The sequence below is a fragment of the Pagrus pagrus genome, assembly GCF_965226575.1.
Source record: "Pagrus pagrus genome assembly, chromosome: 9".
Taxonomy (NCBI): Eukaryota; Metazoa; Chordata; class Actinopteri; order Spariformes; family Sparidae; genus Pagrus; species Pagrus pagrus.
The window spans coordinates 5,280,904-5,297,352 of record NC_140193.1 but is presented as its reverse complement, the minus strand read 5'-3'; the positions used below and the strand labels follow the sequence as shown (position 1 = coordinate 5,297,352).

Sequence of the window (16,449 nt, the reverse complement as noted above, 5' to 3'; positions counted from 1 at the left end):
CCTTTCTTCAAATGGATCCAGAATGATTATATTAAAAAAAACCTCTCACACGGAAGTAAAACCATCCATTTGTAAGAGGATTATGTCATGTTAAAACAGCACTGTGTATCCCAAACGCTGCTGGAGAGGAAGTACGCGGCCATTTTGACGTCATGCTTTCCAGCAAACATTATTGTGTGCTAATGAGGGTCTATAAACCGAGGACCAGGACCCGGTCCAACTGTCTTCCCCCAGGTTTTTATGGCCCTGTTTCTTCTGTGATTGGACACTATAAACTGCTACAGCGCACGCATTTAGCGCGTACAAGAAATGTCAGATTGGAAAAACCAACAGGATTCCCTCATTACTAATAAACAATAAAAATCGGTGCATCCTCTGTACAGTTCTCATTTCACATCCATTTATTTTTCTTTCCCTCTGGCAGAGGTAGCACGCTGGAAAAAAGTAAGACAATAAACTCTGTCTGCTGCTGGCTTCACACCAGTTAACCCAGTAAAATAAGGAAAAAATGTTCTCCAGCAGTGTTTCCACTGTGTTTCCTAGTTGAGACTCACAGAGAGTGATACAAACAGCTGAGACATTATCCAGAGGCTCTGTTCAGACCCGGTGTTAACATGAGACCAGAGTGATCCGATTGCAAGTGGACAGCTCTAAGTACATGTAGTTCACTGTAATGCAAATGATGTGTTTGGACTCTCTAAACCAGCCAGTGTTAGCAGCAGATGTTTGTGAACGCACTCTTCAAACTGATCTAAGCACTGAACAACAACATCCCCAGACTCCCTTAACAAATCACACCATTTTGAGAGTTGTTGCGTGAAATGAAATGTAAAAAAAACATTTTCCACAGAGCTACAGCAAATTCTTAATCATTTGGGCCTTCTCGTAAATTCGGCTTTAAATTCAATGCATTGAGTGTCATTCCTTGTAAAAAGTGTCCGTTTGTCATGACATAGCTGTATTAGCCTGTTGTCTTACCTGCCAACATTTAGCAACTGACTAAACACAGTTTCAACTAATTTTACCGTTCACGATAATCTTATGAAAGAAGACATAAACCAAGTCAAATTTTACCAAACAGTAACTAGTAAAGGCTTCTTCGAGTTCGCTGTGACAAAAGTCAACCAGACTCCCTTAAAAAAATTGCACAATTTGCAAAATGTTGAGTTAGAAGAAACTTTATAAACTTTGTGAAACACTGTCAGTGACAAAGTCTTAATTATTTGGGCCTTCTTGTAAATTCGGCAAATGTTATAAATTAACTTGTTTCTTTCTTCTGTGTAAAAAACAGTGTCCTGCTCTGTAAAAGATCCGTTTTCTTGCATATTGAACGGAGGAGTGGTCGCTTGAGACGCATGTTGATGCCAGGTGTGAACTCACAGACTTAAAGCTGTCCACTGATGAACGGATCACTCAGGATGGATGGTAACACCAGGTCTGAACAGAGCTTAAGATGTGATTAAGATGTATTCTTACCAGAATGTCCCCTTTCAGGAGAAGTCCAGGTTCGATGGTGATGCAGATGCTGGTCTGGCTGTCACCTTGAACATTACTGCAAAAGAAAACATCAACATGTCAGACAACAAGCCCACTGATCCCAGTCCAGTCCACCTCATCGGTTCTCTTTTTTGATGTTGCTTGCCTGCGACCCACGCGCACATGATCCACATCGTCAACTAACAATCCCTTATTTGCTCTAACAGTGGCCGTAACCACAGCGCAGTGCTGGGCTAATTTTGGGGTATTAGTGTCTACATGATTGTCTAACTGGGAGAGTGGGATCAAAGAGTGCAGAGTGCTAATGGGGATCATGTGAGAAGAAGTGGGGAGGAACATGATTCAGGGAGTCTCGGGGTGTATGTGCAGTGACAGTTTCACACTGTGTCGGCTGTGAACGTGTTTATAGTGTTGACACTTTTGTAAGAATAGACGGAGTAGAAACACCAGCAGGCGTTAGTGTTTACAGTAGTGACTTCATAACAGCTCTACAGTTAAAATGAGGGGAAAAGACTGTCATTAACCTCATTTTTAGCTGCAGCAGGAAGCTGTTTTCAGCAAAGAAGCTCTGCTAATCCTCCTGTATTTTCACCTTCCCAGCGCCAAACACTAGAGGTACAAAGTTAGTCACATGCTGGTGAACACTACGAAGCATTTTGCGGCTAAATAGTTCCCAAGGGAGTCGGTGGAGACCAAAACAGAGCTAAAAGGAGAGTGAATTTTGTCCACGCAGTACGCAAACGCCATTGAACATACTCAAAATGCGCTGTTACAAACAGGTGGAGGTGAGAAACATCTGATACAGAGTACAAGCTGCAATTTTAGGTGTGGAAGCTACACAATAGGTTTGCACAAAAGTTTTCCAGATAGGATCATATTAGAGTCATATCAAACTGTGATACTTTCAAATGTGGTGTAAATGTATCCTGTTTCTCTGCAGCCTCACCCATCTGAGCTCTCCTCTCACCCGCCCCTCTCCCCAAACAACAACAGAATAAAAGCCTAGAATCCATTATTTCCTGTCTGGCCCTGGGAACCAGCAGGGTCCTCTGGCAGAAAAACGCTGCAGGCGTCCACACAGATGCCTGTCTGCCTGTTTCATTGGCTCTCCAGTCACAAATAATACCAGAAGTGATTGCGGGATCTAAACGTAGGGAAAGGAGAGCCTGCAGCTGGGGAGGCTAGCTAAATACAATAATGTGAGGCGAGCAGAGTGTAAACTGGCAAGAGGGATGATGTATGTGTATATTTGGGGGGCAGGGGAGTTAATGGAGAGGCTATAAAGGAAAATCAGGGGTTTTATTATTGAGCCATTGTGAGCTTGCTATCCCTGGAATCTTGTAAAAGCATTTGAGTGTGAGTGTGTTTTAAGACTTACTAGATCCCAGATGTGTACACGGGCTGCATGGCCTGGTAGATCTTGAGAAAAGGACGACAACCTAGAACGCAAGAAAGTTGTTAAAGTAATGCGTGTAAAATGCGTATGTTTGAGCGCATATCTGTGCACGACACTCACCTCCTTTGGACTCGAAGTTGGGGATGCCGTGCATGATGACGTGGTGGAGGAACAGGGGTTTGTTGTTGATCTTGATGTGTCCGGAGAGCAGGCCGCTGAAGTACTCCACATACCTGAGGAGGGCAAAAGGGGGAGGAACACTGTATCATCAGTCCTCATCTTTTACAACAAAGTTATAATCCTGTTTTTATCACAACACGGGGGCACAATCTTTGCTTTGACTTCAGGTTACGATAGTGAATGTTCTTAGCTTGTAAAACGTGCAGAATGAGCCAACCTTGCACCTTGTTCTCATTATAAACTCAATTAAATACTTTAAAGCTGCACTAATAATTAATTTGTATCTCAACAATGAACACAAATCGGTTGTGTGAAATGCAAAAGTAGAGACAAACCCTCTGAGATTCACCATAACTCCTCACTCAGTATCAGCTCTTTCAAACCTTGTTTTGGTTTTCCAGCCCACAAACTGCAGTCTGTTACACACTGATTACTGCACTACAGCAGGCAGCTGTTTTTATTAAAGAAGCTAGTGACTAGCTGGTAAACATAGCAGGGCCCCCACACCTTGTTAAACATCACAATTCAAGGCCTTTCCAGGCTTAATTCCGTTAAATATAAAGACCCAACAAAGCATAGTTTGAGACACGGATCAAGGTTAATAACTGTTACAACAACGAGCATTTTATTCATTAGAAGTCGCAGACACATGCACATAGCTGAATGTAGTAAAAAGTACAAAAAATACAAAAAAACCTTTCAATTTCTTATCTTGCACAAAATATATAAAAGCATGCCCTTTCAGTGGCCCTCGTCTGTTTATCTCTGCTTTCAAAAACGTTTAATGCTCCGATTGTTTCCATCAATTTCAAGGCTTTTAATGATCCGTGGGAACACTGTGAAGCAGTTAGCAGCTAAAGGGCAGATTATTTGTGAGGAGTTGGTGGAGAGCAAAACCAGACAACATAAGAGTCAATACTGGATTTTAAATTAATTGAAGCAGCCTCAAATGTTTTACGTTCACAGAAAGACAAGTGGGGGGACAGACTGACCTTTTCTGAGACGGCTGTCCCACAGGAAGCACTTTGTCTTCATAGAAGCGCTTCATGGCGAACCGGTCCAGAGCCTGATCGGCACTGCAGTGCAACAGAAAGGTTTGGTAAATACATGTGATTAATTTACTTTAAGGCACTTTTACTGTCACACCAGTATATGAAATGTATACATACAGACTCTCAAGTAAAAACAGTAATCATGCGGGTGCATTAAATTCATTTTCACGGTGGCTGTCATGACCGAGCGTCCTGTTTTTGATTTCCCTTTTTCCTCTGATGTTTAACAAGATACACGACTATGACAAATAAAAACACATCATCAGAGTGTATAATGCATAACAACTCTCAGAATAAACATCATATCTCCTATCATGTCACGCAGCGTTAGGCGAGCGTGTCCTGCACACGTCTTGAGATACTGCCGACAGAAGCGGCCTCAGTGTTTACATCCGACAGATTCTCAGTAAAACATCTTAATGCGATATCTTACGTATTGCGGTCGGTGTTAAGGCGTCCGGCTGCTACTCAAGTTTTCAAAGTGACTTCACACCAGCTTTAAATTGACTTGTGGGATAATGGGATTACAGAAATCTAATACTTTCACAGGGAAGAGAGAGTGTTAAGTTTTTTTCCCTCCCTCAGAAACAACAGGGAGTCATGCGCTCTTCTGCTGCTTTAACAGTTTTCATCACTGAATGTGCTTCTATTTTAGGGGAAACAAATCCAATAAAAATTAAGAAAAAGCGAGCATTTATAATCCGAGTCTCATGATCCTGTGAATGTTTAAGCTAACTCATCCCTTTCTGCTTATAATTATTACATCAAAAACGTCTGTCGGGATTTCTCCAGATAAAGTTGTTGTTCTTCGGTCTCGTGTTTTTCCTTCATCACATCTCTGACTCATCTTCAGATGTGGGCTTCAGTCTTGTGATGAACAATTCTGGTTTATCTATTTTTCCTCCCACTTCTCCCTGTTTTTTAACCATTTGTGTTTTTCTGTTTTCTCCTCCTCTCTCTGACTTTCACCTCACAGCGTGCTGCACCTCGACCCTCTGCAGGTAGAGCCGGGTTATGTTCTCACCTGGCAGATATGTTGCTGTAATGCATGTAGGCAGCCACCACCACGCCGGTTCTGCCTCGGTTGCCCTGAAAAGACATCGAATCATGCAAGAGTCAACTACAGATTTTTATCTTCCAGACCATGACGGTGTCTCAAGAGCAATTCATAATATTAAACCTTTTTTTAATAAGGTTATTGAGGTGGTTGTTGGTGTTATTTAAATGCAAACGTGTCTCAAAACACAAAATTAGAGCCTGAAATCAATGACTAAACACTATAAAATAGTTAAATCATGTTACTAAAGTTTAAATTTAGACAAAATAATGCTTAAATGATACTCCAGAAGGGAAATTCAAGTGTTACAGCAGCACAAGGACAGAAATAAGTACAGATAAGAGAGAAACTTAGGTTTTCTGATCTTATCTTATAAAGATAAGATCAGAAAATCCCTGCATCCTGCAGCTTATATACAATTCATTTTTCTTTATTCTTAATGTTTTTTTATATATAATGATACGTATAATAATGATACTTTCACTAACGTTACATCGTAGACCTGATGTGCCTGTTGGGCCGCAGACTGAAGAAAGTGACGGCTTGAGTTTACTCAGTTAGTCTAAGCAGCAGTGAGGCGTCTCTGTTTATCTAGGTTTATCAAAGACGCTAGCAAAGCTAACAGTACTGTCTGTAACTACAGTTATGGCTTAAAGATTCAAACTCAGAAAAGTCACCTTTACAGTATTAATAAGGTAATAACAGTAACTAAGAAATATTTAAAGCTAAGCTAAGCTAGAACAGTGGTTACGTAGTCAAGATTGTCAAGATTTTTCTTCTCTGATTAAAATTTCACACAGTGCCCCTTTAAAATGACAACAGACATAAACAAGTTTTCTGATTTCCCATGTATCCACGACCAAACCAAACTCCAGACGTCTATCCAGCAGTGACTGCTGTTAGCGTGACATCATGGTGATTCGTCGTCTACACGAGAGCAATGCTGCTGCAGTGACAAGAGTGACTTCATAAAAGACTTAAATAAAAGATCAAAATCAATGCAAGAGATGTCAGAATATCCCGACTTTGTGCCCCGAGCAGAGGTCAAACCCCTAAATCTCAGGAGCCTACATTTCCCACAATGCAACTTTATAACATCTTCTTATTGAGCCCCTTCTGCTTGTGAATGCCCAAATCTTTCCACTCCCCCAGTGTGTAACTCAGGCTCTCTGTTAAACATGTAAAGCCTCCAACATGAAGTCATCAGAGATATTTTTACCTCCCGAACCACAGAAGACATTTTCACACTGTTTTTACAGGCTTAATAGTGCAGCTAAAGACTCGACCACAACGGACCGTAAAACCGGTGGAGCTACCCTTTAAAGACTCGCTGACGTCAGCGATATCAGTTTCTGTCGTAAAATGTCGATAACGCAGCAAACGTGGCTTTAACCTGTTGTTTATCTGGTTAAAGACGCCGACTGAGCCGAAGCCTGAGCACATGTTACAACAGCAACAGACGAGTCTCAGATTGCATTCGTTCTCCACATCTATCCATCTTCATAACAAGGGTCACTGTGGAGGATAAGTGCGTTCCACATTATAAATATCGCGGGCGCTTAAACAGCGTGGAGCCCAGTGGAAATGATTTGTTGACATGTGGAAACTGAACACGGGGGCCTCGCTTCCTTAGTGACCACCACCAGCCCGCACTCTCATGACCGGCGTTACTCAACTGGCAGGGAAAAAAAAAAACAACAGCAGTTGTTATGGCAGCCGACTTTGTTTGCAACCTCCCTGTGGGAACACGTTGGAATGAGTCGCCGAGCCTCGGGGCCCGACGGTTAATTCTTGTGTTGCGAAAACACAATCAGAACCACTGCGGGGTTAACGTGAAAATGATTAGGTATTACATGTGGGACCACGGCCTGGTCGCTGCGCTTGGATCCGCTTTTTATGGCTTGTGTCGGCAGACTTATGGGCCAGATGAGTGTGGTCTGCCGCAAGAGTATAATGTGATGCAACTAAGTTTAGGCAACAACAGGAAAACACTGGCGGACCTTGTTTTTTATGGTATTGTTAAGAGTAAAGGGGTAAATAAACTTAAGCAGCCATGATGAGTGGCCTGCCTTCCCCCTCCTAATTTGTGTTTTCCTAACCCTCGTCCTGCACGACCAAACCCAAACAAGCACGCAGAGAGAAGCTCTCTCACTCCACCCTGAATGTTTCAGAGAGGGAGGACGTCATCGCTCGCAAACACAAAAACCAGCTGCAGCCCTCAGAGGAAGTGGGGAGGGGGGGGGTCCCGAGAAGAGCCTGAGAGCACCCTCTACTGTCTACAGACACTCGTCGTCGAGGCCTCACCTTGTTGTGGATGACCACCACGTTGTGGGAGTCGGCGCTCAGCCACGTGTCCATGGCCTTGCAGATGCTGCAGATCTTGTCCAGGGCCGGAGCGTGGTGGTCGGGCCAGCCAAAGTCCAACACCTGAGGGACGAGAAGAGGCTGTCGGTCAAGATAACGGTCGAGCGGCACGCGAGAGGAGAGGAGAGATCGAGCTGTCAGATTTACCTTCGGGTTAAGTTGGCTGATGTCATAGCGCTTCTCGCTGAGGTTGAAGAGCTGAGGAAGACGGACAAATAAACCGCGTTATTACACATTTTTGTATACTGAAAAAAAAGATTTAAGACTGTTGATCATTCTTTACTTTTACAAAGCTTTTCCTTTAAACTGCGGGAAAGTTCCTACCTTTCAAATTTATCAAGAAATAAAGTAGCTAACAGTTTTATAAACAGCAACAACATCAGAATCAGATGTAAACAGAAGTTACACAATCCCTCTGTTGTGTGAATCTGCGTGGAGAGATCAGCTGATGATCGGCTGATCTGAGCAGCTCTGATGTTCCTGCCTGAACGCGCTTTGCTTCGTTCGTTTAGAGCGTTAATTGCTCCGTTCTTTGCTAGAAGCGCTCAGACGCAGACAGGAAGCCCGTACCAGATAGTTGTGTCCGTGTTTGGAGCGCAGCATGGAGGCGACCTCCCGCAGGTTGGCGGCGTAGCTCTGCTCCTCCACGCTGCTGGGGAAGGAGACGGAGATGATCCTCTCTGTGATGTAGATCAGGTCCAGCTCGTAGCTCTCCTCCAGGGCCTGCAGCAGACTCGCGCTCCTGTCGGGACGAACAGAAGGAGAGGCTTTTATTTGAACTGGACTGAGCAATTTCACATGTCGACGGCTTCGCTGTACAAAAACAGAGCTGCTGGAGGTGAATTTAATACCCAGAAGTAATGCAGCACATGTGATTTATACACATGTGGGTGTGTTTATCAGAGCAGCTAGTGTGTGATCAGCAGGACAAGACTGTGTTCATGCTTTCTCCGTCGTTTCATCATTTTCTATACAGCGTTTCTATCCCTGACCATACCTTACACCTTAATATAAGTAAAAATGGTAAAAATGCAACAGAAGTCAGTAAAAAGTGATGGATGCTTTTCTCTGTAGCTGCTCTTAATATGCTCATTTTAACATTTCCAAAGTAAATATTATTTTCTAATAATCTTCTAGTGGAAATGCACAGCTGACGTCATCGCCCCGTGATTCATTCCTGTGATTTAGGACACTTGTTTCTTTCACACTGGCATCACAAGACGCTCCCTCCTGCAGTACGAGGACAGGATCTCAGGTCGGTCTGCACTTTAACCCTCGATCGTTCCACATCCAGAGATTCACTAATCTGGAGCCAAAGCATATAAAATCTGTGTGTTGACTTCAGGTCATGAGTGTCCTCGCCACAGGAAAATAGCATCTCAGAATCAGTTGAACACACGACACAGTGCTCGTCTTCGAGACGGCAAGAAACAAATAACCTAATATGGAAAAAGGCAACACACCACATAAATACCACAATCATTTAATCCCGGAGGGGTTTCTGCATCAAGCACACGTTGTGTTGTTTGGCTTTGGGAAAATAGAGCTCGGAGAAACTGATTTAGTAGATAAACACGCCAGATTATGAAAATACTGCAGCATACCGAGGATTACAGCGTGTGTGTGTGTGTGTGTGTGTGTGTGTGTGTGTGTGTGCCGAGCAGACCAAACAAAATGTGATGGTCATCAGTAGGGAAAAGTGTTTAGGCAGAAATTAGCTGAGATGTTATTGGACCAAGTCTGGTTTGTGTGTTGAAGGAAGGAAAGGAGGGACGGATGAAAGGGAAAAGGAAGAAGGAAACTAAAAATCTGTAATTTACTATTCATCTGCCCCGATGTAAAAACCTCTTGATGAATCTAGAGTCTAGAGTAGATTCTGACATTTATCTTATTATCATTTTGATTTGCATCGATGAAATTGCTTTGGAGAAATGTTTCAGATGTTTTTGGACTCAACTTTGGTCCAGTAAATGTACGACAGGCAGCATAAAGACAGGGAAACATCGAGCCTGGCTGTGGTTATCATTTATATTTGGTTATTAGAAGCCAAACGGCTGCGTGGCGTTCGAGTCCACACCACTGGATATTTTTAAGGACGCCTGGACACATTTCCAGCTTCCTGGCAAGAAAGCCAGCTATTTTTCACAGGAAGTCGGACCATCTCCGACCAAATCAGGTATTTTTAGTCAAACCATGATGTTTTCCTGACATTAGTGTTCGTGCCTGGACCTAACTAGAGCACGAGCTCGGAGACAAACGTAACGAATATAAAGCCGCAACTTAAAGAAACGTTTAACATTGATCCTGGTGATTGGATCGGCTGACCAGCTGCTGGCTGTCACCGTATATTAAACTGGATCGATATTTGCCAAAAGCACTTTCCCCTTATATGATTTTTTCTCTGATATGCCTTGGCTGAAAAATCCTTTTAACTGCATTCTTGGCTCGGTTGCGAGTGTGCCTGATGTCGGCCCGTGTGCTTCCTTTTCCTGAGTCGATCACTTTGACTTCCAGAGCACCTGGAGGTCAATACGCCTGAGCAGAGAGCAGCTGCTATTGTTGCCGCTGAACTATTGCTGTGATTTCAAACAAAGAGGTCATAACTGATTTTTCATTTCGGGGCTGAACGACTCCTTAAGTGCCCGAGCTGATCTTGTCTTTTTAAAAATGTCCACAGAGAACATGCACTGTGAGATGAAGAGGTTAAGGGCGGGTGTCTGGCCCCTTAGCGCCCAGACTGCAGCATATTTCCCACATTTGTCAGCTGTGAGTGGCCCCAGAGGAAATTGCTCATATGTCTGGGAGAGACGATCTCTCCTGGTTCAACATACAAATACTGTAACCTGCTCTGTAGTGTACATCTGGAGCCACTCAGGACCTGCTTACTGGAAATTATTCATCTGTAGCGATAGAGAAGCTGATGCGTCACACATGTTCTCTCTCACGTGTCGCTGCGAACATGTTACTTATTTTTCTTTTTGTGTGTTTTTTATGTCCCTGATTTTTCCAAAACTTGTCTGTCTTGATGGTTTCTTTTATCTGCATCTCGCTCATTCTTCCCTTTTCCTCGTCTGTTGCTCCCTCCTCCTCCCTCTCTGTCTCTGCATATCTGCGTCTCGGGCCTCTGGGTGCAGTCAGGGCCGATACAGACCTGTGGTTTGGTCCGGTTCCAGATCCAGCAGCATGCGCTGACCGGCCGAACGCCAACCTGCTTCTCATCAGCTGCAGAGATGAAGCGATTGCTTTTTTTTTTTTTTGTCTGCACATCTCATTGGACCAATGACGCATTATCTCCACACGCTCAATTTCAGCGCTGCAGTGATCTCATTTGCGCATTTGGACAAACACCAACTGTGAAGTGGGAATGTTTTATCAGGAAACCTGAGATATGGGGCTGTAAAAAATCTCTCCAGATATTTTTTTGTCATAAGAAAGATAATAAAAGTGAACAAGGAGGACTTCTGTCTTCCATTTTAAAATACTGCGAGCCCTCCTCCATCCACAGATTGTGTCATCATTCTTTCACACACCTCCAGCTTCTCACGGCCTCCAAGGTCAACCATCAGTCTATATCAGACTCAGTACTTGGATCGGACTGATGGTCTTTATCAGCACAGTTTGTCAAAGACACATGAGACCTATTCTTCCTGCGCAAAAGACGTGCGATTAACTCCACATTCATACTTAAAGCTGCACTGATGGATGTTTTTGTGTTAATAAAGCCTTAAAATGACGACGTATAATGTGAAAGTGATCTCGTAACGACAAAACCGTACAGAGTTATCGGCCAAATCTGAGAACCGTCCGTTTTAGCTCAATGTTTTGGTGTTTCCAACGGCAACAAGCTCAGAAAAGGCTCCAATAAACAAACTGTACACTTCCTGTCCAGCACCTCGAGGGATGGAGAGGAAGTTAGCGACTAGCTGACTCCAGCGTAAATGTCAGTGGAGCGTTGGAGGACGAAATGATCCATTAGGAAAGTGACTATATGACAAAGGTAATTTTTTTAACTAAAATGTTTGCCATAAAAACTTCACAGGCTGACAAAATGTTTACAGCTTGTTCAGCAGCCCCAAAATGACCAGAAAATAATAATATTATAACTTGGCACCAACTCGAAGCCATTAACGCGTCAAAAGCAGCTTCAAATTTCAGGTCCACCATTAACTTTTAGTGAGGAGCCGGATAAAGGATCCAGGAACTGTTTCTCACTTTCTTTCGGTTACTGGTATCTATGGTTATCTATGAGTGTGTACAAAAGGGGGACTGATGGGGCTTGGTGGAGGTGTGCGCTCTACTGAGTGCCATTCTCTCCACTGTAATCAGGTGAATAAAGGTCGAAAAAGGGTTTTGCAAATCAATCGTTTACGTTTTACACAGTGTCCCAACTATTTTGGTAACATGCAGTGAAGCACCTTTGCAAACCGCTACGGTCAGCTCACTTATCATATGAAAGACATTTTTAATGACATCATATTTTTAGCATCCTGCAGCACATCAACAGATAAAAACGCATCTGTACTAACTGATCATGTCTGGACCACTAATTTGATTGGATACATTCGTTCAGACATGAGAGACAGCAGTCATATGACTTTTAGAAAGGCTTTTGATTTTTTTCATATGGATGTAAAATTACACTCTGCATGTACCCACGTATCACATGCTGAGCTGTTTTCATAACCCTGGATCGGCTCTTTGATTGGCTGAGAGGGAATCAAACTGTCAGTCAGGCCTCACTCAGGAGAAGTGTTGTGGTGTCGAGTTTTACACATTAATTACACAACTGACAACATCTGTGCCTCCCCGAGGACCGAGGTGAGAGGGGTTGAACACCAAATATCTTTGTGTCCAACAAAACAGTGTGAGGTCCGGTTCAATGGCAGGGCACGCTGCTTCGTTAATTCCCCCGGTCGAATCAGCAAATATCACATTACAGCTACACTTTTTTTTTTTAATTTCAAGAGCTTCAGAGGAAGGAGGAGCGTTTGTCTCACTTCCTTCTTTATCTGTTTGTCCTAAAATTATTCAACTGATAGAGTCCAAGAAAGCCTTTTAAGGAAGAGAAGAAGAAAAGAGAAGAGGAAGAGGCAGAGGAGGAAGAAAAAGAAGAAAACGAAGAAGAAGAATACAAAGAAGAAGAAGGAAAATAGAAGAGGAAGAGGAGGAAGAAGAAGAAGAAAACGAAGAAGAAGACAAAGAAGAAGACGATGAAGACAAAGAAGACGAAGAAGACAAAGAAGAAGAAGAAGAAGAAGAAGAAGAAGACAAAGAAGACGAAGAAGAAGAAGAAGAAGAAGAAGAAGAAGAAGAAGAAGAAGAAGACGGGCTCTTACCTGGATGGTCTGCGCCGTGACTCCACACTCTTTGAAGATTTTGTTGAGCCCTGCAAAACACAAAGACAGACGGTGAGTTCAGGTCGTCTGTACTGAGCCCTCACATGCACCTTTAGGTGGTGTTTGGTATATACACCATGTGGGGGGGGGGGGGGGGGGGGGTCACATGGTGCCCTCACACAGCAGAGCAGACACGTCCTTGCAGAGGAAGCATGTCTGAAGCTGATGGACTGTGTTCGGCTCCACTCTGCCTCGGCCGCCTCGCCTCCCCCTCAAACCAGCTCGGGGAGGGGGTCAGAGGTCATGTGGACTTGCTCACTCCCCTGATGTGTGCGGGTCACATGTACACAGGAGGGGGGCTGTTATCCATCATCATCCATTAGATCAGATTGGCTGGCTAACCACCAGTGTCCAGAGCACCGCTGGATGAGTTTCAGGCCCGCTCGGCTCTCCTGCAGGACCGCCTGACCGTCTGCCAGTGTGAACACATATAACAACATCCAGTATGTGTGTGTGTGTGTGTGTGGTTTAACATGTGAGCGGGCCTCCTTTAGTTTGTTATCACAGCCCGAAAACAAACATCTGAAGCAGCTTTTACTAATACGTGACCATTTTGCTTTTATTTTGCACTGTTCTCATTGTGAGTAATATGTTAAAATCACAAGTTAGTTGTAAAGAAAATGTGAGAAGGTTTGAGAGCTTCTTGCCCTGTATGTGGTCATTTCTCTTGTGCTAGTGCTAGCCAACTAGCAAGAAAGATGAATGCACTTCTGCAACTGAGTCTTTGGGCTCCATCAGCGTCCAAACTATAATTTCCTGACCTTGAGATTCTCTTTGCCGAGCTACTCCCAGGCAGTTGGGAGGTTCGTTCAAATAAGGCATCAGGGAGGACTGAGAGAAGATATCTCATGCTGTGTCCAAGCGCTCCTCGGATGATCCCGAGTTCAGAAGTTCTTCTTCCAACTCTGGTGTGTTCATGTTGTGTCAAGTAGGAATGTGCTGAAACAGGGCGGACGATGTAAACATTTTGTTGGTCTGAAACTCAAGTCTTGCTGTCAACGTGTTGTTTAGATGCTCAGAGTGATAAAATGCGAAACAACTTCTTTTCGACACGATGCACATGAACACACCGGAGTCAGAAGAAGGACTTCCCAACTCTGGGAATGGCACCACCTGAGGAGCACCTGAATGCAGCGTTAGCCACTGGGGCCAAGCGTTCCTATAGTTTGATTGTTTCTGGCAGAAAAAAACAATAAAAATAAACCTGCAATATTTCACAAACTGGTTGAAATTGCGTTGCCTGGCAACTCTTCGAGGTGCTCGTACACACACGAGCACAAACACAGATATAAACAGTTTCCTCGTGTTCTTTTCTTTCCCAGCAAATCCACTTTATCTCAACAAATTACAGGCACCATTCCTTTGCTCCATCTAACATCCAAGGTTTTCACATGAGTCTGCGGCCCGGCCGAGGCGACACAAAGCACAAAAAAAAATCCCCCATTTTCTGCCTGAGCTTCGGCCTAAACGTTTCAGTATGTTGTGAGGGGCTGAGAGTCGCCGGAGGAGGACAGAGATGAATGAGCGGAGAAACGACCTGATAGAGACGCAGAGCGGGAAGAGGGCAAAGAGTGCTTCTATAAGTGGAGCTGTGAGACATACTGTGCACGAAAGTAAGAAAAAAAACTCTGAGATGATCAAAACATCAAGTAAGGTAAACATATCCAAGAAACGCCGCCAATGGGCATTACGTGGTGCCACCAGCTCAGGCAGCATGCAAACAAACATCTTAAATTACAGACCGGGAGAGCGTTTGGAGGAGATGGTGTTTATATTGTGCTGCGGAGATGGCAGTTAATTCATAGTTTTTGCTTCAAATTAGTCTCAATTGGAGTGCAGAGCGTTTTATGGGCCACAATATTTAAGTCGAAGTGCAACCATGTGGGGAGAATCAAAGCCGGTAATAAGACGAGGACTTTCTCTGCGGTCACATTGAAGTTTCTGTCATTGAGAAAGTGAAGTGACTCTATGAATGGAGCCTGAAAACTAAAAGATCTGAGTTATTCTAACGGTCAATAAACAACAGAAAACTAAGTTATTGTGTTTAAATCAGACGACATTAGCTCCTGAACATCACACGATCTACACCTAAGACCTGTTTCTCTCCTTTGAGAACTTGTGTTGGGAAGAACAGGGGGGAGGCGAAGGAGGAGGAGGAGGAGGTGGGAACTGGAGTGGGGGGTCCAGCGGGCCTGTTTCCAGATGAAAACCATCTGTGGAGGTTGACTTTACAAGCAGGCCATTCAAATTAACCATCTGAGAAAGAGCAAGGGAGCGGAGGAGGAAGGGACGGAGGGAGGGAGGGAGGGAGGGAGGAGAGCCGTTGGGGGCTGGTAAAAGTCTGCGAAAGGAGACGAGAGAAGCGAATCCAAAACAAAGAAAAAACACAAGAGAAGTTTGAAGCTACGGCTACATCCAGCGCCTCCATCGCGTCCTACCTTCCTGAAAAGGTGGCCCGTGCTCCATCGCCAGGCCCCCCTCAGAGAGGAGAGCCGCCTTCTCAAAGACCCTCCTCGGTCCATCTTTCCGGAGAGAGCTCCCTCAGCCTCTCACTGCTTTCTGTCCGGCAGTGAACTTTCCTCTGAGAAACCTCTCCCTTTTTCTCCGACGGCGAAAGAAGAAGAAGAAGAAGAAAAAAAAAAAGGAAAACACCCAAGGGCTCTATTTCGGGCAGCTGCCTGCAGCGGGCCACTTCATGCTCCAGCTCAGACCGGACTCCTCCACAGCGCTGCTCGTCTCGTCCTTCTGTCCGCTCTCTGTTCTCTCCCTCTTTCCTTCCCTCTCTCAGTCAGTGGCCACCCTCCCCCTCCTCCCACTCAGCCTCCCATCACGTTATCTCCCCTCATATTCAACTTTTCCCTCCTCTTTCTGTCTCTGCGAGGCGAACATGTGGGGTCTGATGCACGTTTGTACACAAAAACACACTCACGCACTCATCAGCTGACTGTAACTCCTATAAAAGTCTTCTTCTGACATGAGGACAGTTGTTTCTTCTGCACTTCAAGGCTCTTTGTGTTAAGAATATAATGGAGAGTATTAAGTAGTCGGCACTTTATTTATTTCCTGTCATTTTCTTGCCCTTCTGGGACAAATGCAAGAAGTAGAAGAGTCACAAAGACTGAGCAAACCCTCGGGGAAGTTCATTCAAAAAATGTGCACTTTTTTGAAACGCTGTACCCTTTGATCCTTTACAAAACTGCCTTCTGATTTAAGGACACCACCGAAATTGTAATGTCTACGTGAAGAAGTAAAACAAACACGAGTCAACAAAGCGAAGAGGTGGAGGAACACCGAGCCCACTGACGTAGAAACAGACCCAGTGAAGCGAGAGCGGCTCGTGTAGTCATGAGACAAAATCCTCCCGATGCTCCGAGGCGCGGCCAAACATCTCCCCGGACGTCACAGCGTAACCACACAGCGAATGCCCGTGACCAGACAGTAGCAGCTGCGCTCACAGGCAGACACAAACTCATGCATTTACCCTCCAACACATTCATAATCAGTGTG

The 16,449-nt window shown here is 44.3% G+C and overlaps 1 protein-coding gene across 13 annotated transcripts in view; it reads right to left on the bottom strand.

The window, feature by feature from the left end:
* Nucleotides 1-16,449, bottom strand: part of tns1b (tensin 1b) — a 172,824-nt gene that overhangs the window by 39,815 nt on the left and 116,560 nt on the right. For 11 of the 13 annotated variants that reach the window (XM_084362721.1, XM_084362720.1, XM_084362716.1 and 8 more), the window contains 9 exons: nucleotides 12,883-12,932; nucleotides 8,117-8,288; nucleotides 7,694-7,744; nucleotides 7,487-7,609; nucleotides 5,150-5,214; nucleotides 4,066-4,149; nucleotides 3,014-3,126; nucleotides 2,876-2,936; nucleotides 1,477-1,552 (listed from right to left, as the gene is read on the bottom strand). In XM_084362721.1, coding sequence (XP_084218847.1) covers nucleotides 1,477-1,552; nucleotides 2,876-2,936; nucleotides 3,014-3,126; nucleotides 4,066-4,149; nucleotides 5,150-5,214; nucleotides 7,487-7,609; nucleotides 7,694-7,744; nucleotides 8,117-8,288; nucleotides 12,883-12,932 — 795 coding nt within the window. Of the gene's footprint in view, nucleotides 1-1,476; nucleotides 1,553-2,875; nucleotides 2,937-3,013; nucleotides 3,127-4,065; nucleotides 4,150-5,149; nucleotides 5,215-7,486; nucleotides 7,610-7,693; nucleotides 7,745-8,116; nucleotides 8,289-12,882; nucleotides 12,933-15,380; nucleotides 15,562-16,449 lie in introns of those variants that run through there. The other 2 variants (XM_084362718.1, XM_084362719.1) reach the window with 2 other exon arrangements.